General features: G+C 39.4%; 1 protein-coding gene across 1 annotated transcript in view; it reads left to right on the top strand.

Moving 5' to 3' along the window:
• The first annotated feature begins 429 nt into the window (after positions 1 to 429).
• The window catches only part of NALF1 (NALCN channel auxiliary factor 1), a 465,536-nt gene continuing 441,111 nt past the window's right edge, over positions 430 to 24,854 (top strand). The window contains exon 1 of the mRNA XM_033052999.2: positions 430 to 2,999. Coding sequence (XP_032908890.1) covers positions 2,181 to 2,999 — 819 coding nt within the window. The 5' untranslated portion in view covers positions 430 to 2,180. The remainder of the gene's footprint in view (positions 3,000 to 24,854) is intronic.

Below are 24,854 nucleotides of genomic sequence, written 5' to 3'. Positions count from 1 at the left end.
GATTTATTGCTCAGTGATAGAAATTCCAGAGCATTCCTTGGTAAGATCACCCTTCTGTTAATGACAGGTGTAGTCAGACAAGGTACAAGTTTTGTTTTCCTGTGACATGGTTGTCTCAGGTCTTTTCTCACTACACTTTTTGAAGCTGGATTCAAGAACCACCAGCAAGCTGTATTATTTTACAGACCATGCTTGTTAGGAAAAAGGCTTCCTTTAACCAAAAAATGGGGCACAGCCACCTTTTGTGATATATTGTGCACCTTTGCCAAGGGCAATTATCAGTACCTGACGATAGAGAAAGTCTCTGGAACAAGGAAAAATATGGTTTCTAAACCTTCTTCCAGTTCAATGGAGAAATTAAATACACGTCTTGGTTATCCTATGGCCAGATAGCATACTTGATGTCTCAAGGTGAACACCAGGTCTTTGTCTGTTAAACTTCAACCTCTAATTGGCACCTTCTCTTGTCTTATGTGTGGGATCCAAGTTTTTCTGTTGCTATTGCATTAAGGTGCACAAGTGAGCCAGAAGAAAAGAGTGAGAGACACTTTGAAGTGTCCAAAGAGTATGTTTATTTAAGTGAGAGACCTTGATGGTTGGAGACAGAAGGTGTTTGAATCTCTGCCTTGGGTCCAAGTGGAGATCATCATCATCCTAGGTGATTTCATCATTCTAGAAGGAGGGCTAAGCCTGGCCTCTCTGTCTTTTTCTCTAAACAGTGATATCTGAACAGGGAAACACACAGACAGGCAGTATTTATCCAGCTCATGGGCTGAACCAGAATTTTGCAAAATTTCTCTAGGGGAAACAGCTTGGGGTTTATGGTCATTTTGTTTTACATCTCTCTGACTGAGAGACAGGCAACTGTGTTTTGGCATTTTACTGTGTGGCCAAAACTGGTCAGGATGCAGAGCATGTGTATGCCATTTGTGATTTGCTGTGACAAGGACAGACACGGAGACAGACCTCTCCAGCCACCATCCTACTTGGACGTGGTGTTTCATGGCCACAAAGGGAAGGAGACCCTGAAGGAGAGAGGGCTGGACAGTAGTACTGAGCAGTCCCTTCGGTGAGATGAGTAGAAAGAGTTGCATCGAGGAAGCCCTTTGGAGGGTCCATGTGGTCCCCAGTGCATCTCCCACCTCCTCCTCCTCAGGCAGGAGGAGGCAGAGTTGCTGCTGCTGCCAATGCGCCAGGATAGAGCGATCTCGGCGCGGGAGGAGATGACGCAAAAGGCAGAGCTCCCCCCAAAAAAGTGTTTCTCCAGGACGAAGATGGCGGCAACTTAGCCCAGGGGCCCAAGATGCCTGTGCCCATCGGGGGCCCCCAGCCAGGCAGTTCCGCCCCGTGCGCCCGGGGACACCGCGCCCGGCGGCAGCAGCGGCGGCAGCCGCAGCCCATTGTCACCAGCAGCGGCGGCGGCCCCGGCAGCCTCCTCCTCCTCTTCCTCTTCCTCCTCCTCCTCTTCAGCATCCTCGGCAGCGCTCCGGGAGCCCTGCAGCAGCGTCTCTCCTGTCAGAGCGGAGCGGGGAAAGAAGAAAGAGACTGAGACAGCGGTGCAGGCATCTGTGCCGCGGCTCGGGGCTGAGGAAGAGGAGCAGCGGCGGCAGGGAGGAAGAGGAGGCGAGGAGCCCTCCCGTAGCCGTCCGTCGGCAGCGGGGGACGCGGCATGCGGTTGTCCGGGGGCAGTGGGCTTTTCTCAGGAGGGAGATGGGGAGCTGCGATCTGACCATGCCTGGGTGAGAGGGGGAGAGGACCAGTCGCGCAGCCCCGCCGCCACCAACTATCACCACCACTACCACCACCACCACCACCACCACCACCATCTCCTCTCCCTCCTCCTCCTCTCTCTGCGTTATTGCTCTTATCTTCTCCACGGCACTCCGCGTTGGATGGACTGGGGCTGTTTCGTGTGGTGAGACCAAGGCAGAGCCGCCGGCGAAAACCAACATCTCGGAGGAAGAAAAAGAAGAAAGAAGAAAGAAAGAAAAAGAGAAAGAAAGGAAAAAGAGGAAGAAAGAAAGAAGGGGGAGAGTGGGAGAGAGAGGAAGAGCAAGCGAGCGAGAGAAGGAAAGGCAGGCAAGAAAATCCCCCCAATCTTTTAAGTCAATGCATATTGTGGTGACACTGGCAAAGGAGCCCTCACGGTGGAGTCGGCCAGGGCTGTGCGTTCCCAAAATATGACCAGGGGTGCTTGGATGTGTAGTCGGCAGTATGATGACGGCTTAAAAATCTGGTTCGCACCCCGGGAGAACGAGAAACCCTTCACGGATTCAGAGAGGGCTCAGAAATGGCGACTGTCCCTGGCATCGCTCTTGTTTTTCACGGTCCTGCTCTCTGATCACTTGTGGTTCTGCGCCGAGGCCAAATTCACGGGGACCGGAGAGAAGGAGCAGCCGCCGCCCGAGAAGCCGGAGCCCGCGGAGCCGGAGCTGCTGGCGGGCATGGGGGAGCCGGCGCCCCCCGCGCCCCGGCTCCTCGCCCCCCCCTCGCCCTCCCTCCCGCCCTCCCCCGGCAGCAGCGGCGGCGGCAGCCGCGGCAGCCGCACCAACGGCACCGAGCCCCGGCACGGCAAGGCTGCTTTCCTGGGGAACTCCACCGCCAGGCCCCTGGAGACGTGCCCCCCTCCGGGCTCCTCGTCCGGGCAGTGCTTCAGCGTGGGCGACGCGGAGGCGGTGTGCCGGCGGCGAGGGGGGTCGGGGCGGCCGCGGGGCACGGGGCAGAGCCCGGCGCCCGGCTGGGACCTGACGGATTTTTACCTTTCCTTTTGTAATTCCTACACACTTTGGGAGTTGTTCGCCGGGTTGTCCAATCCGGACACTTTGAACTGCAGTCTGGATGTGGTGCTGAAGGGGGAAGGCTCCTGCAGCCAGTGCGTCCAGGCTTACCAGCGCTACGACCAGCACGCTCAGGAGAAATACGAAGAGTTTGAGGTTATGCTCCAGAAATATTTACAGTCGGATGAGTACTCGGTGAAATCGTGTCCTGAGGATTGTAAGGTAGGAGCCCCTGCTGTGTTTCCTGTCCGTGGCTGTCGGGCTGGCGTGCGTCCCTCGGCTGTTGTGGCTGCCGTGGACCCTGTGGTGCCCGCCTCGGTCTGTGCCCCTGGCGCCGCGGCCGCGGTTCTCCCGCTGCAGGCGATGCTGCGGAGGGTATCGGCCGGGATGCCCTCAGCGCGTTATAGACACAGAGGAAGAGAGAGGGGGAAGCTTGAGAAAACACAAAAAAGAAGTGATCCTCGGTCCCCTGGGAGCGTAGCGCTGGATTTCCCCCTTCTCATGAATATGCGATCGGCTGCCGGTTCGGCTGCCGGCTTCCAGCGGGCTGGGATGCGACTTGGCGGCAGGCAGCGACAGGGTCTGCATGACAATGAGCGGGGCTCGGAGCGGCGAGCGGGGTCGGGGCTGCCCCACGGCGCTGCCCTGGCCGCCGGCCCTCGGGGGCAGGTGGCCGCGGTGGCCCGGGGCCGGGCCATCGTCCCTCCCGGGCCAGGGGAGCGCACCGAGCCTCCGGGTGGGTTCCGTCGGGAGTTTGGCCCCGGGGCTGGAGGGGCTGGACGGCGGCAGAGCGGTGCGGCGCCGGGCCTCCTCGGGAGCGGAACAGTGTTTTCAGGCGCTCTGGCAAAATCTGTGGAGCTGGGGAAAGCTGGAGGACTAGAGTGTCTGATGACGGGCACCGCAGTGGCCCTTGGTTGGGAAGTGATGGTGACAACGTTTCGATAAGCTGCGGCTGTTTCCTTTGGTGCTACTGGTGATGGCTGGTTTTTCTTTTCTTTTGCTAGAAAGCAGAGGATCCCACTTTGGTTCTTGTAGTTGTTGCCTTCTCTTTACTTTTGCACAAGATTAGTTGGCCTATCTCTCAACACAGGGCAGAAGAAAAGAGTTGTCCTCAGTGCCTAAAATAGCTAACTGCATGCTTTTTTCCCCTGTTGGAGTACTTGGTAGGAGGTTAATATTTCTGCCCTGAACTAGATTATCTCAACTGCTGTAGCACTAAACAGTCTGAACCAAGTTCTGCTTTAGCAGTGGAACACAACAGAGCAAGCGAATCACTGCTCTAAATGGGAGGCCTGGCAGTACCTCTGTCCTCTGCAACTTCAGCAGAGCCTTCTGAAATAATTTCATGGTAACAGCCTATGCCTAAAAAATCCCATTTGCCAAAAACTTTGTAAAATTTGCACATATATTTGCCACAAAAATGAATCCAGAGTCTCCCCAGAAGCGGAAATAACCTGCTATCTGATTGGATAAAGTAGGAAAGTTGCTGTATTTATTTTTTCTTTCTAAACCTGACAAAAGTAAAGTAGACTTACCAGAAGTGTTGACTCAACTGTTTTTAGATTGCAAACTGTGTGTGCACACACTTATTTATATATGCTATGTACTCCGTTACTGATAATGTAAACATGTTTTATTTCCAGAGTGAATTGGATAAGTAAAGTAGTTATCAAATGTAAAAAGATATCCCTTGCTGTAGGAAATCTTTGTCATTTCTGTAGCTGTATAATTAGAGATTGAATTACTATTCCATGCTGTCAAACAATCAGCATTTACATGTTTTAAGTGATTTTTTAAATCACAGTTTGGTTTGACTGAACTTTACCACAAAGTGTTCAGTTGATCTACAGAATACCAGGGTGTAAAAGGTGTTTAAAATGAGTAGAACGGCAAATTTATGCTGTTTAACGGTTTTCCCTTCACACACCCAATGAGGAGAAATACCTTTTTAATGATAGAGAAAAAGTTGTTGACATTAAAATGGTTGTGTGAAACTTCAATGAACTAGACAAATGGCTGTGACCTACATTTCTGTGGTTCTGAGTGCCAGATGATACTGCTTTATGTTTTGAGAATTTGGCCAACCAATCTGTGTTAAAAATGAAAGATATTTCAGTAGGGGAAACAAATAAAAAAACAAACCATGGGTGCAACTTAGTCTGTTTTCCCTTTCTCCGGGGAATCTGGTGGGCAGTGCGGGTGGGGAGTGCAGTGGGGCGAGCCGCGGGGTTGGGCTGAGCTGGGCTGGGCTAGGCTGAGCTAAGCTGAGCTGGTCTGCGCTGCACTGGGAGGACCAGGAGATCGCTGTCCAAGGTCCTGCAAGGTAGCGTGCACACAGCCCAGTGGCCAGGCAGCGGAGATGCCGCTCCCTGCCCCCGTGCCCTGATTTGGGGCTTCTGGGTCCCTCTGGAGCCTTTTGATTCGTGCTGATGGCTGCGAGAGCCAAGTGGACGGCATGTCCAGAAGTCTGTCGTGTGTGTGTTCGTGTGCTTGTGCATGGGCTGCCCTGAAGAGTGTAGAGGTGAAACTTGAAACTAGAATACTTTGTGGCTGGTGCAATATTTTTCTGGGCTTTCTGGTGTTCTATGTATACTTTGGTTATGAAACTCAATCAGTACATTATTTTTGTGTGTGGGGGGGGATGTGTAAGTAAATATTAATTTTTTGCATGTTGGATATTTAGCTAATTCTTAGATAAAGCATCAGTATAGAAAATATCCTGACATCTAGCTATGTGCTATAGGTTACACACATTATTTGGTGGGTGCCATGGTTTGTGTGGTGACCTGCTTTTTCTTTTAAACAAAGTGGTAAAAGTACTGCCTTTACTTAATAACCATGTATGTAAGCCTTGGCTCAATACGATGAAAGGGTTGTTAACTAGCCTGTTTGTATTTAATATGTCTTCAGCATTCTTGGAAGGGCAGCTTTGTTCATAGAAAAAGTGAGATTTTCATCCAGTTGACCAATTATAGCTGATAATGAAAAATAATAAAATTTACTCTGAAAAACAGTCAAGCATAAACTTACAATTTGGTGTTGCTTCTCCCTTCCCCAACTCTTCCCAACACCATACACCATCCTCAACTCAGTCAGTTCTCGCAGTAAAGTGTGAATGTTATGATGTTATGCCTTTCCATGATGTTATGCCTTTCCTATATGTACAAATAGTACATATCAAAAATGCCTTCGATGCACGAGTGTAAACCCCAGACTTTATGTTTTCATTCATTTATCTGAAACCAGAAGATGAACTATACTTCCAAAATATTCTGTCTTCCACTACATGTCTCCTGGTCTCTGAAGAATACTTTAAATTAATTTCTTTATATTTATATGCAGAAGTTTGTAGTCAGGAGTTGTTTGACTTAGAGATCACATGTAGCTATTCTATATGGTGAGTTTCAGTTTTAATATATAAGTATGCTCAGGGATTTTTGGGATTGGTTTTTTTTAAGTGTGCTGTCCTGTAAATAAGGTCTTACCATTAAGTTTTTACTGAGTTGCATTGGGGTTTTTGAAAATTTTATAGAGAATGCTGACAATTTTTAACATTTAGAAAACTATTTTTGACAGTATCAATGAAAATGCGTATGCCTTTTATATTGTTTGTATGTCAGTAAACTTTACGTGTTGTTTAGAACTTGGGATGTCAGTGTTGTCTTGCTATAAATCTGTCTTCAATTAATTTCTTATAAACTCTTCCTAAAGTCTGATGTCTCTATATATTCTTTCCTTGTCTTGATAGTCACATATTAGTAATGGCTAAACAGTAAATATAAGAAAAATATTTTAATTTATTACATATTCAGCTAGATGGTGAAACAAATTGCTGTGCTTTACTGAATCACTTAAGTTACACAGTAACTGGAAATTTGGATTTGCACTTCTACTTTTCTGTTTGAAATTTAATTCACATTTTTTAAAAAAAGTTTTTGAAATCTTATTATTGCCTATTATAAATTTGTGGTAATATTTGCAGATTTTTTTCTTGGAAATATGTATAATTTCTTGGTTTCCAGAAAATCAATTTTATATGCAGCATGTCACACCACAATATTCAGTCAATTAGCAGAAACTGTATTGGCTTGACGTTGGAAGACACAGTTCCTCATTATGACTTGTCAGCCTTCTATCAGGGGAAATACTCAAGCTTTTATTCTTAAGGCAGCAGGCAATCGCTCTGTGGAATAAAAGAAAATTCTGGCTACTTCTGATTAAGAACTGGGTCAAATAAAGTAGGACATAAAAATGTAAAGATTTTTATTTATTTATTTTTTTAAATGTAGCTTACGTCTTTGTGAGTAAGTGTTAGAGGCCAGGGCTTTCCTGGCAAATGTGTTTATTAATGTTTGAACAAGATACCAGTCGTCATTTTTGACACAGATTTCATTAACCTAGTGCAAGTTGAGAGTATGTAAAATGTGGGCTTTCTTAGCACTAGTTAAAATATTGAAATGTATAATTCAGGTAAATGCATTATAATTAAAACAACATTAAAATAACTAATTTTCCCTTGTGGAATATCAAAGAGAAAAAATAAAAATGTATCAGCTTTTCTTATATCAACATTGCTAAAAAGCAAACTTTGGCTGACATTGTAGGTGCTCAACATGTACACACAGGTTTTGTTTTTCAGGAAATAAGTATCACTGGATAACTCCTGATTTGAGAATTGTGGTATTGGTATAAAAAATATGTCATAGAATATCTGAGTTATAATAGTACTTAGCTGAAAAATGTCTGTTAATAAAGGCTTTCATCATTAAGCATAGATGGTATAGTTGATAGGAATATAGACTTGACATTTCTGTTACTGAAGAATTTTTTTTTTTAATCAAAGAACTGTGCTCAACTACTTTATTTGAGTAAGAGGGTGATTGGAAGTTATTTAAAACAATTAAAATCACATTTCTTCTTAGATGTTATCTGGAAATATCAAAGCCTATATGAATCATTACTTTCCTAAGATCTTTTTCCTAAACAGCATATGTAGTCTAATTAGGTTTTGATTTAAAATCTCTGTTAAACTGGCAGAAAAGAGCAGATGAGAAATACAAACCCAAAAGCTCAAATGATAAAAGAACCCTTCAGTTACAAAAGATCACATAGAGCAGCATCTGCCACAAAGTTAGATATTTCAGTTGCACATTTTAATCACATATTTGTACAATGATAGTTCTATGCAAGAGTGATACCTAAGCTAATCAGAAGACACCTATACAAATTAAACCTTGAAGCTCTGTACTTGTGGTCTAATACAAACAAGAAAAATCCCCATATTAATTACTGAACTAGTGCCTTTTCTGAATCTCTTGAAACATAATTATTTATTTTAAAACTCTTTTAAAAAATGAATACTATGCTGTATTAAAAAAAATACATAACACCTAAATGTTTACACTTTTTAAAACTTTGGTATGAAATGATATGAAACTAATATGACTGTGTAAATTGGTTTTTCCACATTTTTATGGTTTTTGATGTTATTTGTTTGGGTGATTTTTTTTTTTTTAAAGTAAATGTTGAATTATTTTTCAGAACTAATTTAAGACAAATATGTGTATGAATTTAGTATAATTCTTCTTGTAGTATTGGTATAATACAAGAAGCAACTTTGACAATGTGCTAAGGGATTTTGGCCTAAAATCCTGATACAGCAGTCTGTCTCAGTCTCCTATTTTGAGCTAGATGAATGGTACTACACTCAGGGAAGACTATGCACATGCTTGTGGTCAATCAATTGCTTAAATATTTTACTGGATTGGGGTCAGATTTCTTCACTCCTAAAAGAGAAATTCCCCAGGATGCTCTTTCCAGAAGTGTGTTAACCCCATCTAACTTTAAAAATTTGCGTCTAGTTGATCGCTGCGATACTGGTCCCATTCATAGTGTCAATGGGTACATCATTTCTGATTTAGTTAAAAAAGGGACTGCAGATTACTAGCACAGAGTAACTGAAGTGGATTCCGCCTGAATCCAGTAACCACCATTTAATGTTTCATGGTATTAATGTCATATAGTTTTGGACCTCATGGCTCTGCCCTCAATTTCACTTGGTTCACTTGTTCTCTTTACATCAAGCAGTGTGCTTCACATGCACCTTGCAGAGACTGTGGCAATCTTGCTTCTTCATTTCAGGTTCTTCTGGGAAAGATAGTAATCAAAATGCAAATTATAGTTCTATCACTTATCCTGCCTAAAAATCATTTGGTCTATACTTAGTAATTTATAACTTCAGCCTTGCACTAAGACACATAATGTATTTAGTTCTGTGAATTGCCTAAAAGGCAAAAAAATAACTTAGAAGCTGAATTCTTAAGTATTAATTTTTGATAAATATCAGTCATAACACCCCAGAAGATAGAAAAATATAGTAATCCAAATGACAAAAAAGAAAAAAAAAGCTAGATATCCATTATGGATATTCACAAAAAATAAAAAAGTTTAGATTCTCTTTGTAGCCAGTGGAGATACACAGGTAATTCTAGAGTCTAAGTCCATTCACAATGAAGTGGATATCTAAATCAGGTCAGATGGATTATGCCCTAAAATACTTACTTTATGTCTGTTGTCTCTAAAGAGGACATACTGTAATTTTATATTGGATACAAACACTTTCACCCACTGTTGACCTCAGTGGGTGACCTTAGATAAATCCTAAGAAAGGGATTTTGGTTTAAAAATTGTTTGGTTGAAATAATGTTCATATGCAAAATTTAACTGTGAAAAAGTTTGTAAAATCCTGCTACTTGTGCTGTCCTACACCAATCTAGTGAAATCACAAGTCTATTTCATTTCTATGGTATCTATATTCTGTTGCTGAAGAATGTGTGAGCTATGTAATCTGCTTCTTAGGGATGAGAATGGGAAAGGGCCTTGTATGACATAACTGCATTTTCATCACTATTTTTTTTGAGAGAAGACCAAAATATTCTACAGATGACTTTTCCAGTTGTTATTTCTGTTGAGAAACTAGATAATAGCAATTGTAGGTCATCTTCTTAATAGATGTTTTTGCAGGTAGATTGTTTCTCTTATACCCCCTTCTCTCTTTACAAGGAGGTTTTTTTGGTTTTTTTTGGCGGGGGCGGGTGGTGGAGGATGGAGTGTCTATGTGTGAGAATTTCTTCCCTTAGTCCAAATCAGAGGAAACTCCCAAGACTACCCAAACTTCCTCAAGAAACACATTTATGCCACTTCACTACAGTAAGCATACTGTACTTTTCTATGTACTTTTCACTGTGCTTTTCTCTTGTCAGAACTGTAGAGCAAACATCTCTAAGTGAGAATGTGTGTGAGCTTGATTTCCTTAATAGCATCAATCAGTTAGATGAATACAAATGCAGTGAGGCACTGAAGACATATTCTGGCTTGTAGAGAGATTTGATTAATTTGGAGATATGTTAGAAAAATAAAGACCAGATTTCTTTTTGGATTTGTGAATTCACCTTGTTCACAAACAGGGTAGGTATATGAAATACGTGGATTTCTCCTCTAGAACATGCCCACTGAAGAACTGTATCCAACTAGCTCCCAGACAAAAAGAATAGGCCATAATGTAAGTGACTCTGAAGTGAAGCTCTTGATACTCTCCCACTCTTCATCTCATCTTGTCTCCTCTCCTTCATCAGAACATAGACATGTGTTGAAAGCTGAGTTTGATATAAGATTGGCCTAAAGCCTTTATGGAACAATCTGGTATGACCCTTTGAAGCACTGATTGAATGCAACAATATTGTTGGGATGAATGGGGATGATAAATGCTGAAGTGACAAACTTCAGCAGTTATAGATGAATATTTTGGTTCTTTGAAGTGTCTTTGAGAACCCGATGGAAATGTTCACCTTTAAAATATATTGATTCTGAGAGCTGATTGAGATGCTTCATCTGTAGAAGTAAACCTCATTATTAAAAAGAATAGCAAAGATGATCTGAACTTACCAGAAAACAATATGTTTCAGTCTAGGTTTTTAGAAGTTCTCAGAAGCTTGGAAGTCATTGCGGATGTTTTAAATTATTTCAGCAAAATTAGAAGGAAATGGTACCAGACAGATCAAAAATTTTAAAAAAGGTCCAAATTTTCATTTTTGTTGTATGTTATTGGCATTTTAATGATTTTTTAAATGTTGTGATTTAGGGAATTTCATTATTAAAGCTTTATATTTTCAAATACATCATTATAAAATTTTTAAAAGGGGAAAAACCAAAATTGTGTTATGTTTGCATTTGGAATGTGAATATATTGCAGTTTTTAGAAGATATTTTCCATGGAGGAAGTATGATATCTAGAGTGCTTTTTAAATGCATGTTTAATTCTTGTTGATCCTCTGCATGTTAGATTAGATGTTGCCTTCAATTTGCCTGAACACTTATGTAAATGGTATCTTGAGCCTGTCAACAGACTTCATCTCTTTTAAGCATCGTAATGAAGCATCTTTATTACATTTTAAAGATATTAGCAATCCAGAATCAGAGGGCATTCTTTATTAAGCAGATAGGGAAAAGATGAGATACTTAGAAAAAATATTTTTCTCATTTTATTCATTCTTTTAGGAGAATAAAAGAGTTTCCAGAGTTTGCTAAATGATGATTTGCTGATCATTGCTCTACATTGGTTTCCTTGTTCTCTGTATTTAGGGGGTTACACTTACAGGTTCTTCTCAAAAAAAAATAAAAATTGTATGAGATATCTATTTAGGTAAATACTTGGATTTCAAGGGAGAACTTGAGCAACTCTGAAATACCTTAAAAATCTATATTAATTTAATGACATATCTAAGAGACCTCTGTGCGTAGTAATAGCTAAATGTAAGATGATAAATACAAAAATTTATTCATATAAACTTATTTTTCATGATGAACAGTATACCAGATGGAAAACCTTTTGCTAGAGTGAAAAGTATATTCTTAACTCATATTAGTTGATTTATTGTGCTCATGCATCAAGAAAATATAATATTTTACTAGCATAACTTCATTTAGAGGGGTATTTTTTCACTGTTAAAGTAACATTTTCAAAGACACTAAAATCATCTCTGCTGAGACAAATTTTTGTATTTTTATACACACACACTGGATTAAAATAACAGATGTTCTTTAAAATAAAACCCAGCTTGCAGAACAACAAAATGTTGTTCATTAAATTCTAGCAAATGAAAAGTCCAATTTGTTTTTTAGTCTATTTATATTGAGACTAAATAATACAAGTATATATATTTGAAAATACACCCTCAAAAATTGCATGCAAATTTTGTATGAATACTCTTAACATTGCCTTCCTATATATTTGGTGAAATTGGATTTCTATATAGAAGGGCTTCAGGATAATGGGGACATAGCTAGAAGCAAGCAATTCCTGTGTATTGAACAACTTGCAACTTGCTATGTAACTGACTGTGGTGACAACTGATATAGCACATCATGCTTCAAAAGCAAATTATTTTTAAAATACAAGAGAACTATAAGTTCTGGCATATATTATCAAAACGATGTCTATAAAATTATGTATGTCAATTGTAATCTTTATAATAAAAACATCTACACAGAATCCCAAATCCATGCTTTGGTAAAGATTAAAATCTCTGAAGTGTTTGAAGAGAAGTATTACTGTAACATCTATTTAGAATACTGATTGTTAGTAGACTCTTTAAGCAAGTTTCTGGTGGTTTCTCAGTGGGATGTGTCTGTACTGATTCTAGCCATGTAGAAGCCAGGAAATCAGTGTAATCAGTGGAAAAATATCCATGTCATTAGAACCTCATTTTACCAGCCTTTTTTATTATTTAGTAAAGTATCCCAAATGCATCTATTTTGGGATATTGCAAATTTTATAACTCTAGAGTTATAAATCCATCCTTTAATGTTTTTCCATTCATACTATGTTCAAACTGTAAATATCGTGGTACAGTGCTTTAATGAGAGACTGGTCAGCTTTTATTACAGGTAAGCTTTTTTTGCAGATGGGAACAAGTATGGGAAGCTCACAGCATCCTGTGAGTGGGGATGCCCCAGCACATGCTGCCTGCCTGGAACTTAGAAGCTCTGCCCTGGAGCAGGGCCAGGGCTGAGGATATATGAGGATTAGATTCCACTGGCTTGAGGTTCTGCACTTTAAAAAGGAAAGCAAGTCAAAAACATAGCCAAGCTCCCCTGGGATGGCTTTTAAAATTCTTGTTGCATCCAGAGATGAGAGATGTTCGTTTCCAGTCCTGTTCTGCTCTGGAGTTAAAGTCTTGATATAATATTTCTACAGAGAACCTGACAGAACTTGGACCAGTATTATGAAAAGTAGGAGTTTCTGAGCAAGGTACATTTGAAATTTTACCCAAATTATATTGAAAGCAGAAGCAATTTTTGGTTTTTGTTTTTAGATTTTTTTTCATTTATGCTTTCTGATGTAACAATCCTTGGGGAAATGACCCCATTATAAGCTGAGTTTAGCTAACAAAATATAGTATAGCACTGGAGTTCAGGAAATGAGACTTCCTGTTCTATATTCCAATTCAGTTAGAAGTACATTATGGTTTCTTTTGTCTCTATTTGAATCTCATAATTGTTAAAGCTGAATCTTATAAATGCACATTTTTTTGTTGCAACCTCACTATATTAATGAAATTAAATCACTGATGTTACATCAGCTTTTTAAAATCAAGGTACTGAGATTGATTCCTGGGACCAGAACAGTGTAAATGTACTGCAAACCAATCTCTATATGACAGATAAGAATGTAAAATATTATTTTATTTTCATTTGTAAATATAGGCCAATTTTCTTTAGTCAGCAATCCACAGTGACATAAACCAGGACTAACTCCATTGAAATAAATGGCTTTGCTTGAACATAATGCTGTGTTGAGAGGAGAAACACGATACGTTTAAAACACAAATATATGAATTCAGAAGGACAGTTTGACTCAGACAGATTTACTTTACACACCTTGCTACAGAAAACAATATTTAGAGTGCTTTAAATGCTCATTTTCCTGTCTTTGACTGACATTACTAATTTGTTATTGTTGTTAGATTGATGTTTTTTTCCCTTTCCTTTGTTGTTGTACTTGGTCTTGATTGTGTTCTCTTATTCTATTGATTTTTCAGGCACTACTGTAGAAAAATATTATGAGCTTAAGTTTTTCAGTTATCCAGGGAGAGGAAAACCTTGAAGAAAACAAAGCAAAAGTATTTGCCTTTTCCAGCCAAGAGTATAGGTCATCCACCAGGGTTAAAAGGAGAGATGATGATCAGTAGCATTGCTAGTTTAAATCCAGAGAAGATGCTTTGATTGGTGCAAAGACACTTTGTATTTATGCTGGCATAAAACCAGTTAAAATTTTAGTGTGAGTTAAGAATTGATCAGGTAATGGAAGTTTTGCTCTGCAGTATACTTCAACACTCATAAAAAAGGTGGCAATTTTTAACAAGAGTCAAATAAAAAATTGCAGGTTTGATACACACATGTGTATGTATGTATGTATGTATGTATGTGTGTGTGTGTATTTATATATATATGTGTGTGTATGTATATGTATATGTCTTAAAGAAAGAGGAACAAAGAAATTATTGATGTAGGATCAAGCATTCTAGAGAGGCTAGGACAGTCCTGCAGCAGAGTCTTATGGAAATCTGAAAAGTCACAAATTCTGGAAATTTAAAAAGCACAGAAAAATGTAACAATTGTTTCTAAATTGTCTTCTTCTTTTTCAGGATTTGCTTGTTTTCTGTGTGGAAGTGTAAATTACTTAGGGGATTTTCTTTATTTCATCAATACTTCAGAAAGATTCCACAGTAAAAGTATGTGTATTCAAATATGCATCTATTGTTGGGGTGCCTACTAACCCTCTCTCACATTGGTCTTCACAAATTCATTTGTAGAGACCCTATGTGGAATATTTCAGATTATTTTTGTTTCTGTTTCTCTATTTGTACATTACATCAAAGTTTATTGTTCTGCTTATGTGTGGGTTTTTTTTTAAAGACCAGCATATTTTGATCACTGTGATTATCTGGGAGATCAGGTTTTTATTACTGCTGTATAATGTGATTATTCGTATTTTTTCCTGAAATATTTTAAAGGGTAAAATTATGCTACCTTGTGCAATATAAGCGTGAATTACAGTGGCTTCCAAAATATTTCTTTAAAAGTTTTTTTTTTTTTTTAATTTTCTGGTGTTTTGTTTCTTTCTAATTGCTACAGAAACAGTCTTCTTTAAATTATGGTATGGAAGTAAATATTTACAGCATGGCTTTTCAGTTTTGTGCTCAATAGTTTTTAATATACTGATTTGAAGACAGCCAATAGAAGTTTGGGATGGAAAAGATTTTTTTCTTTTTTTATAGTTGTTTAGAACTGCAGGAGAAGAAGATATGTTTTGCAGCTTACATAAAATATTTGCATCTCAGAGTTTGACCAAAATCTTAACTGGTAGCGAAGACCTGGAAGACCAGTAGCTCATAGGAAGGAATGTGATAGCTGTGAATGCCAGTAAGCTTTTTTTTGGTTGGTTCCTTTAAAATTGTTCTACTGAGTACAGAGCAAAGTATATATCAATACAGAGATGTTTGAAATGATATTGTGATATGTTCAAAAGAGAAGCAAAAGACCTGAAACCCTTTAGAGGTTTTGTTGTTTTTCCCTACAAGTAAAGGCACTACCGAGGAGCTCAAATATTACGGTAATTCAGCAGTGGAGGAGTCCATAGCGTGCAGGTACACCATGAAATGCGACTGTGATACTGCTCAAAGGGCTGGTCCTGCTTCACACTCTGTTCTTGACTTTGTATCTTAATAGTGTTAAAAGGCAACTATTTATTTCTTAATAGTCTGTACACACTGGGCAGCACAGGCAGCTGCCCTCAGGTTGTCTCCATCAGCATTTCAGTTGAGGTCTGTGGTGTGCTTCGGAAACTTCCCACTCATGCCCTCTTCCACTCTTCCTGCACCCCTTGATTCACCACACAAACTGGATTGCTGTCTGCTGAAAGCAAAGGCATACAGGTACCCAAGAAGTGCACCTATAAAGAGCTGCAGGAACTAAAGGATGTGCAGTCCCTAAAAAGAACCAGAGTAGCCCAAAATAAAGCCAACAAAACACGTGTAGTATGCATACCACGCTCTAGGCACAGTTTCAGTTTACAGAGTCTCCTCAGAGCCACACTCCTTGTTAATATTCATACAGTTATAGTTAAAGAGGCTGAAATTCAACCTGGAGATAATTTCTAAAGTATCTCAGCAATTTCTTTAGGACTGCATCTCAAGGCCCTGAGCCAAACTGCTGAAATGATTCACTGCACCTGGCTCTACATAATCATGGCAGTAGTGATTGTGTATTATCCTTTCTAAATTTTTTTTCTTTTATCTTCTGTTGGCATGCCTATGAAGGTGATGCAGATTTCTGCTCTGTGCTTTTCCTGCATCTGCCAAGCCTCTGTGCAGCAGAACCACTGCAGCTCTGCTGTATTTTGGGTCTGCCTGTGTCCTCACCATGGATTTCACAGCACCTCCCCAGCACATGGACATAAGGCTGAACAGAACTGTCAGTGCTTCTTTATGGCAATTCTGGAGTTTTTAGTTTTAGAATGGTGAAAAAATATCTAAATAATCATGAAAAGGAAAAAAAAATTGTGAGGGAAATTGGCAGCAGTAAAACTAGTCCGTCCTGGCTTCATATAATACTGCCCTCACTAGGTTCTAATCTATTTTCTTGTTTCTTGCTAAAAAAAAAAAAAAATACTATGATTCAGTGTTCAGGCTAGATTTTAGGTAGCCACTGAACTGACAATTAGTAAAGCAGGAAAGCCTAAGAAGCTGATTTTCTTTTTTAAGTATTTCAATTTCTATGAGAAGACTTAATTTCTTTTGGATTTTTTCAGCATGAAAGACAAAGGTGTGTCTATGTTATGGATTGACATTATTTTTCTTCACAGAGTAAATCTTTTTCTTTGAATGATTAGAAAGTATTCTTCAGTTCATAAGAAAATAGGACATTGGAAGAATATTTCTCTGCTGATAGAACATTTACTGTTAGTATACAGGGAACTACTACCATTCCAGGTTTTTATTATTTAGGTATTTTTATTATAATATACCCAGTAATTGCTTTTGAGCCCTGAAAAATCATGCCATGTATTGAGTTGGTTTTAAATAAATTTAATGCAATTGTAGGAAGAAAATCAGTTCTTCTAGAGGTCATATTCTAATAGTAACAATGTTCCTGAAAATCTGTGGGGTTTTAAAAAGTTTTTAACCTTTGGTAACCATCAGGAAGCTTTCTTACCTTTTCTCCGGCTTGAAACCTGAGCAGGGTTAAAAGGAGGCAAGAAAAGTGATATACTGACCTAGCAAGAATGGATAAAGAAATAATTGGCTGAAATAGTATCAATGTGTGTAATTGATCAAAACATGAGGGGAATACCTGCCAGGTGATCATCACTTTCTGCACCACCAGATGTTACTGACCTGACCAGGAACTGCAAGGGAGACCATACTACAGAGATAAGACATTGCCCAGCCAGCAGGAAAAGCAGAGTGGCAGACAGCCAAAACTGCAGATGTTTAGCTGAGGTCAACATAGAAGTAGACAGAAAACATATTCACAGAAGACTTCAGTCAAATGTATCTCAGGTTATACTCATGTTGCTTTACCCTGAAGCCTGAAGGAGCTGATACTGAAGAATCACAAAACTAAAAAAGAGTGTGTTTTTTGGCAAGCAGGCTGTAGGAACTGACATACTACACTGCTCAGTGATCTGCTCTGGGAATAAGCTCGGAAGGTAAAATGAATTTTACACCAGACCAGAAAATTGTCAGTTTGTGAAGCTTCTTCTTAATTCATATTAGGCGATAGTCAATTTATCATGCTTAAGATTCAATAAAATAATTTTCCATATTTTTTTCTATTGATATATTTTAATACCTGAAGGGGTATCTTACTGTTAGAGATAAATTCCACTTTCAAAGGTACTTAGAATAGTGTTCGAAATTTTAGTTTTCTCTAAATGTGTAGTAACTTCACCGAAGTTTCATTAAAATCTGGTTCTTGCTGTTTCATGTGTTAAATCTGTTGGTTCTTTTTAATAAACGAATAAAGATTTTTGCTTCTATAGTTCTTACTGATTTTTTTGTGTAGCTCTTCTGAATTTTTTATATATACATATCTAGTGGCAAAGTGTTAGATTGAAGTGGAGGTTAGGGTAGAAGTAGATGGTCATATTTATAAGAATTATATTAAAGAGGTATAGCTAAACTAGTAATCAAACCCAGGAAAATATAATTTTGAATATATTGAAACACTAGTAGAGGGATATGTTGCCTATTTGCTCCTTTCACATACAGTTTTTGGGGTGTATTAATGGCACTGACTGATGACGGCATTTAAATGCACTTTCTTGTTTGACAGAGAAGGATTTTATTTGTATATTGTCCATATAAACGAGCGTCTCTGCATCTTCTGTAATACGAGAATATCCTACATCTCTGACACATTACAATGTGTGTGTTACCTGTGATTCTTGGCAAAAAAAAGGCTGTATCAAGTCTTCATTCATTAAAACTTTGCTGTTAGCAGCTGCTTCTGGGAGACACTGTTACACACATTACTGTTGCTTTAATTATCTAAAGGACACTGGTAATGGCCACACTTCCTGGTTTGATGCAACCAGGATTGTCCTAAACATATTTCCAGCTTGTGCCCACGAGTGGTAAAGACGACAATTGGAAACATCTTTTAGGATATAGCTATCCTTTTCCCTTTATTGTTCGTCACCACCCAGCCTTTTCTCTTTTCCCCTCCTTAAGCTCTCTACCAAACCAGCCTCTCCTGATAAGTTTGGCTGTGGGTCTTTGATGCAGTAATATTCTAAACTAAGAAGGACAGTTTTCTGAAAGGGGGAATAAAATGGGAGTATCCATTAGTGAAGACCTGCAGCTGATGATGTATAAAAGTTGGGATAGGAATAAGGTGAGTGCCCATGAAATAGAAGATGGTAACTGCAGAGGTAGCTGGACTTTTCATTTCTTGCTTGTGTTGGTTTGATTATGGCTTGCTGTACTGAGCAGTGTACTGTGAGGAACTTTTATGTATAAATCCACAGAAAAATCAAAATCCTTCATTAAAATGGTGTTACCTTTCAACTTGGCAACATCAAATGAGGAGTTCAATATCTTTAATTTAAATAATAATGAAAAAAAATTGTCTGTTTTAAATATGCTATTTTCAGTTTTGCCAAATTCTTAGTTTTATAAAGAGAGTTAAGTAATTATATAATTTACTTAATTTTTGATTTAACTTTACTTACGCATGTCTTTTTAACCTCTTCATTTAAAGGTGCCAGGCTTCACCCCTAAAAAATAAACCTCAGCCTTTGTGACCTTTATGTCAGTACTCTTCTCTTTTTTTTCTCTTTCTCAACAATATCTTTGTTTTAGATTGTGATTAGTGTCAAAGAAGTATTTTCATTGATCTGTGCATATCAAGAGGGTCTTACTCCCCTTCAGTGGTCATACTGGCTTTTCTAATTCTACATGAAGTATTTCATATGGTTCTTTCTCTGTGCTTCTATTAGGCTTGGTAGTGCTGCATTCCATCTGCCATTGTTTCCCCTTTCACTGAGCTCTTTTAAGCAACCTAAAAGCTCCTTGACCTGTTTTGGCCTTAATTAACCTAAGACTTGTTGTGTCCATTGTAAACATTTCCATCTTATTGTTAGTAACATTTCCAGATGATTAATAAATAGATTAAACACTTTCATCCTTTCCAAAGGACCTGAGGGCACCCTGCTGTTAACCTTAGCCACATGGAGCAGGGACCACTAATAAATGCACTCTCTTCCGTGTTCTGCTTTTTGTAGTTGATTTCTAGTCAATGACAATGCTTTACTTCTCATCCTGTGATTACTTAGTTCCTCTAATAGCCTAATGTGGGAAGCATTCTCAAAGGCCCTTTGGAAGTCCAGAAAATCTGTATCTGCCAGTTCTTTCTTATCTGCTATTTGTTAACATGCCAAAAGAATACTAATAGGTTAAAGACATATACAGGGCATTAAGGCTTCTAACTTTGATCCACTTTTGCTTTTAATTGGCTACTCAATTAGTCCTGCAGTAATATGTGTGTGGAGCTGAATTCTTTCTCAGCCTCTCTCAGGAGGTACACAAAGATCACTGCTGTCCTATGTGGTTCAGTATACTAACAGATTTCAATGGGAAACTGCATAATTGTGGATTTCTTTGATTAATCTCAAATTGCTTTGTGAGTCTTGAATAAACAATATCCCAATCCTGAGATACATTGATCTTTTATTTATTGATGTGTTCCAGAAATTCCTCTTAAGATACTTCAATCATCAAAAGTTCATTTTCTTTATTTGGAAACTGTGGTATATTCTTGGAACTATGAATCAAAAAGTGATATAAAAAATAATATGCTTTCTCTTCCATGCTCTTATCTTGTTTAGTTTCCCCTTTAACTTGTTGGGTGGGGAATCATGGCCTCTCTTGGTCATATTTTTTGTACCTAGTTGCTACATGTATTCTCATTTAACCATCCCACTTTCCCTCTTCACATGTACCTGTCATTGTTTATGCATCTTATACACCACAGGCATTTTGTGCCAGGTGAACTGTAAGATCCACAACTCTTACATTCCCAAAAGTAACTTTAAGCTTCCATGTTTAAAATCTGATTGGGCTGAAGTATAATTTATCTATTTTATTTTTATTTTTAGCTTTGCACCACTTGGAAGGGAGAGTAACATGCTTTCCTCAAAGATGGGTGTAGAATTGGAGCCATGTGTGCTGGGTCATGCAATAGCATCGTAGCTGGAAAGGGAATAACAAGGTAAACTTACATTCTGATGAGAAATCTAGGACAAAAAAGAATCCTGGGCATTCTTACTAATATACTGTTTCTAAGTACTTGTTTTCCAAATCCTTCTCCGTATATGTGTTGCAACATCTATGCACACACATGCCTCATTTTCTCAGGTGTTGCTTTATAAATTCATTGCAAAATGCATGGATTCTGTACTCAGTCATTCAGAGAAGCAAGCAGGTTTCGGTTTTTTTAAAAAACTCTCTCCTCCAAAACTCCAGCAGGCTTGGGGTTGCCATTCTCCACTATTTGTATAATTGCCTGGTAGCTGGAGAACTGAAGAAATAGAGAATTTTCTGGTGTTATGTTTGGTGTCCTTCACAGATCGAAGATATTCAAAGTCACTTCAACATAGTGAAGCAGTGGGAATGACATCGAGTGGTAGCTGAAAGGCTTTTGATGAGAAATATATAGCAATAAGTTGCTGTGCCTTCAAAGCTGTGTGGTCTTTTTCTCTGTATTTTGAAATTTCCAGTTAGATTTTGCTGAGAACTTTTTTTTTTAATGACTAATAATAATAAATTCTAAAAGTATTTTGATAAAAAAATCTCAAACACATCTGCTGAATTGTTTTTGATCATATATGTCTTGACATTGCTTTCACCTCATACAGAGCTCTGATGCTGCATAATCCCCCTCCTCCTTTGAGCAAAGAAAGGTGCTTTTATGTCACAGAAAGTGTGAAGTAACTGTTCAAACTCTCCTACCTATCACATTAATGATTTTGGACTTAGGACAGAGCAATAGCGGAACGGTTAGCCTTTTTGAAGCTATTCCCACCTGAGTATACCTACATCAATATATGCCCTCCAGGGAATGTTTTAAACCATTAGAAGCGACAAGGTTTGAAAGTTTACCAAAGCTATATATATGCAGCAAAGACCCAGAGGAACTTTTGCCTCAGTAATAGCTTCTTCTGCGTCTTCCAGCATACACCAGGGCATATTACAAACATCAAAATATGCTCAGTGGATACAGGCAACATTTCAGTTCCTCTAGGGATGCTTTACAGTGATGGAAATAGAATCCCTTCTCTGTTCTACTCTCATAAGCATTCAAGCAGGAATTACTTAGGAGAACAGTCTCAGAAAACAGTGTCTAAAGGATATTAAGGGGAATGACCTGGCTTTCAGAGATGCTAAGCACTCACACACTGACTTAGGACACAACTTAGGATCTAATTTCTATCACATCAAAAAAAGTTAACCCAGGAAGAAATGTGTTCCAAATTAAGACAGTTTAATGTACTTGGTAGGAAAAGATGTAGTCCTTTTTTGAGTATGAAATATTTTTTTCCAGATTTTTTGCTGTTTGCCAGTGATTGTTCTGGATACTTCTGTAAAATCTTCTTACAGACACAATTAAGAAAAAAATATTCTGTCATATCATTAAAGTGCATTTTGTTGTAGAGGTTTTTATTTTTTCCCAAGCATACAGCAGAAACAGTGAAGAGACTCTATAACGAAATAATTGTTTTCACTACACGTGGCTTATCTAGAGATGTTGCTGATGCAGTAGGCAGGTGCAGTGCCTATGTCTCTTTACATGACAAAAAGCATGCTCTCTATAGACTAGCAGGAGGTGAATTTTCCAGACGGAAGAAGAGAAATTCAGAATGTGGTGTGCAGATCCCTTTAACATGAACCTGAGCTGCTTAACTGACTTAGTACTAGGGATTTTGTGCTTGTGAACAACTCACTTCAAGTTGACATCATGTCAGGTTTTGCATTCTGTTTTGATGTGATCAGTCTTACATGCAGGGGCAAAGGATTTTGTGATAAATTATTTCTGCCTTCTGTTTAGCTAGAAAAAGACAATCGATGGGCAGCTGAAAAGGTATTATAATAAAAAAATATTTCATTTTATTTGCTTTCCTGGATAAGCAACATATTAAAAGAAGTTCTGTACTCACTATGCAAAACAGTGACAATAGAAAACTGGAGAAATGATTCCTTACACATTGCTTATTATAGATTTACTGAAGGTCAAAATCTTTATCACACTGTTTGTCAACAGGTTCAATATTGTCTACTTCCTTTCTGTAATGAAAAAAAATACCTACTTACCCTTTACCTAGTTAGGCTGTATTAATACCCTTTTACCCAAATGTTTTCCAAAAGACTATCACCGACAAGGTGAGCCCAAATTTTTTTTAGGTTATGTTTCAGTGAAGAGAAGTCTCCCACAAAGGCTGACTTTTTTCTTCTTCTAATAGTCACCTCCCTGAGAAGAACTGATTGCTTGCCAGAACTAGTGTCCTTCTACAGAAGCTCACCATGCACTCATCTTTACTGAGCGGAGGGACTTTCCATGCTGCTGCCTTTTGAAACAGGTGCAGCTCTAGCTGCTTCCTTGTAGGTGACATTCCTTGGACATAGCATTTCAGGTGAGACCCTCTGGAACATGCTCTGGGGCATGCTGTTTTAGCACTTTAAGAAAGGAAAGCAATCTACTGGCTTCAAATAATCCCTTGTGGCTTCCCACCATAACATTGGATATATTTTGCTCTGTCTGGCCTGGCTGTAAGACGTTTCCATGAACAAGATGTTCCCATGTGCTGGCACTCACTAGCAGTTGACTCAGTTCCTTGAGATCATCAGTAAGAATAAGCAACAGTAACTCATAATTTTGTTTGTGGCTGGCATTAAGACCAAGCTGAAATGGGCATTTTGAACGTGCATTACAGAAAAGGGTTAACTACCTTTTTGAGCAGTATAAACATTCTCTCTACATAGCACCTATTTTTCTAAGTTTTTTTTTTTCCACTGAATCAAGAAAACTAGCATTAAAAGCATAATTAATGAGCTCCCTGTGTCTAAAAGGAAACCAGGGATAGCTGTTTTGGAAAAATACCTATCACTTTTTTTTTTTGTTAGTTTATTTTTGCTTAATAGGCAGATTATATGTTTTCCTGCACATTTTGACTTTTAAAATGTAGAAATTGCAATGCATTTGAGGATATTAAAACTGGCTCTGGATTAAGAATCCACATAAAAGATCAGAATTCAAGGTATATTAAAATAACAATGTTGTAAACATCTCAAATACTTCTGAAGTGGAAACTTGACTGGCTGTTACAGGAAGTTTAAACTGAGTGCCATGTGATGTTTTCTCTCTGTAATATCTTTAATACTATATTTATGTAATGGAGTTTGCAAGAAAATCTTATATAAAAACCTGGATGGAGGGTTTTACACAATAAAAAATATTATGTGCATGAAACATGTTTTCTGTTTTGTTAATTCAGGGATCAAATATGGTATCCCAATACTTCCTGGATCTAGGAGATCAAGTGTGTTTATTTCAGGCTTTATGAAGGTTAGTGAGTGTCTATTAATTTCATGGGTTTCCATTATCCTTCCAGGGATTTTTCCTCAGGTCAGTTTTCTTCAAAAAGGCAAAATAATTTACTTACAGAGAAATATCATCTTTATTTTTGAGGGACCAAATGCACACTGACAGGAAAAATTAAAAGCCCCTTCTCAAAGATTGACTTTTCTATACTGCAATGAAGAAGTATTGCCTGGAGTTTAATTATATTCAGTATCATTTGTATTTAAAGTTACTACATATTTTTGGCCAGTACAGTAATTTCACGATTACAAGCTGCACTGACTATAAGCCGCATCTCTGGGTGTTGGCAACATTTCGTTCTTTGTCCATACATAAGCCGCACCTGAGTATAAGCCGCTCTGCCGTTCGCAGCGAGGACCCGCACGCAACAAAGTTGCCAAATAGTAACAGAATCGCAGGATTGCAGGGTTTACTGGCTCGGCTAAGGCTGTGCAGGCTCGGCCCGCTCAGGACTGCCGATGGGGCTGGGTGACCCAGCTCGGCGCTGCCGCTCGGCAGGGCCACTTGGGGCCGGCCGCCGCTGCCCCCAGGCTCGCTCGCCCCAGCCCGGCGCTGCCCCGCGGTGGCAGGCAGAGACGGCACCCGCGGCGGCAGGAGGGGAAGGAGCCCCCCCACTCCCTCAGTGGCAGGCGGAGGCGAAGCCTGCCTGCTCCTGTGGCGGCAGGTGGGGGCGGGAGCCCCCCACTTCCCCTGGGCTGCGGGGATGGCTGCACAGAGCCCCCCACCTCCCCTCCCACCCCGTGCTGCTGGCACAGAGCCCGCCTGCACCGGCCGCGCAACAGAGTAACCAATTTGTAACAATAGCGCCATCCCGGGTTTTACTGGCAGGTGCTCAGCTCGGCATCACTTCCGGGGTTG

The sequence above is a fragment of the Catharus ustulatus genome, chromosome 2 (assembly GCF_009819885.2).
Source record: "Catharus ustulatus isolate bCatUst1 chromosome 2, bCatUst1.pri.v2, whole genome shotgun sequence".
Classification (NCBI taxonomy): Eukaryota; Metazoa; Chordata; class Aves; order Passeriformes; family Turdidae; genus Catharus; species Catharus ustulatus.
This window is presented reverse-complemented; position numbering and strand designations above follow the sequence as displayed.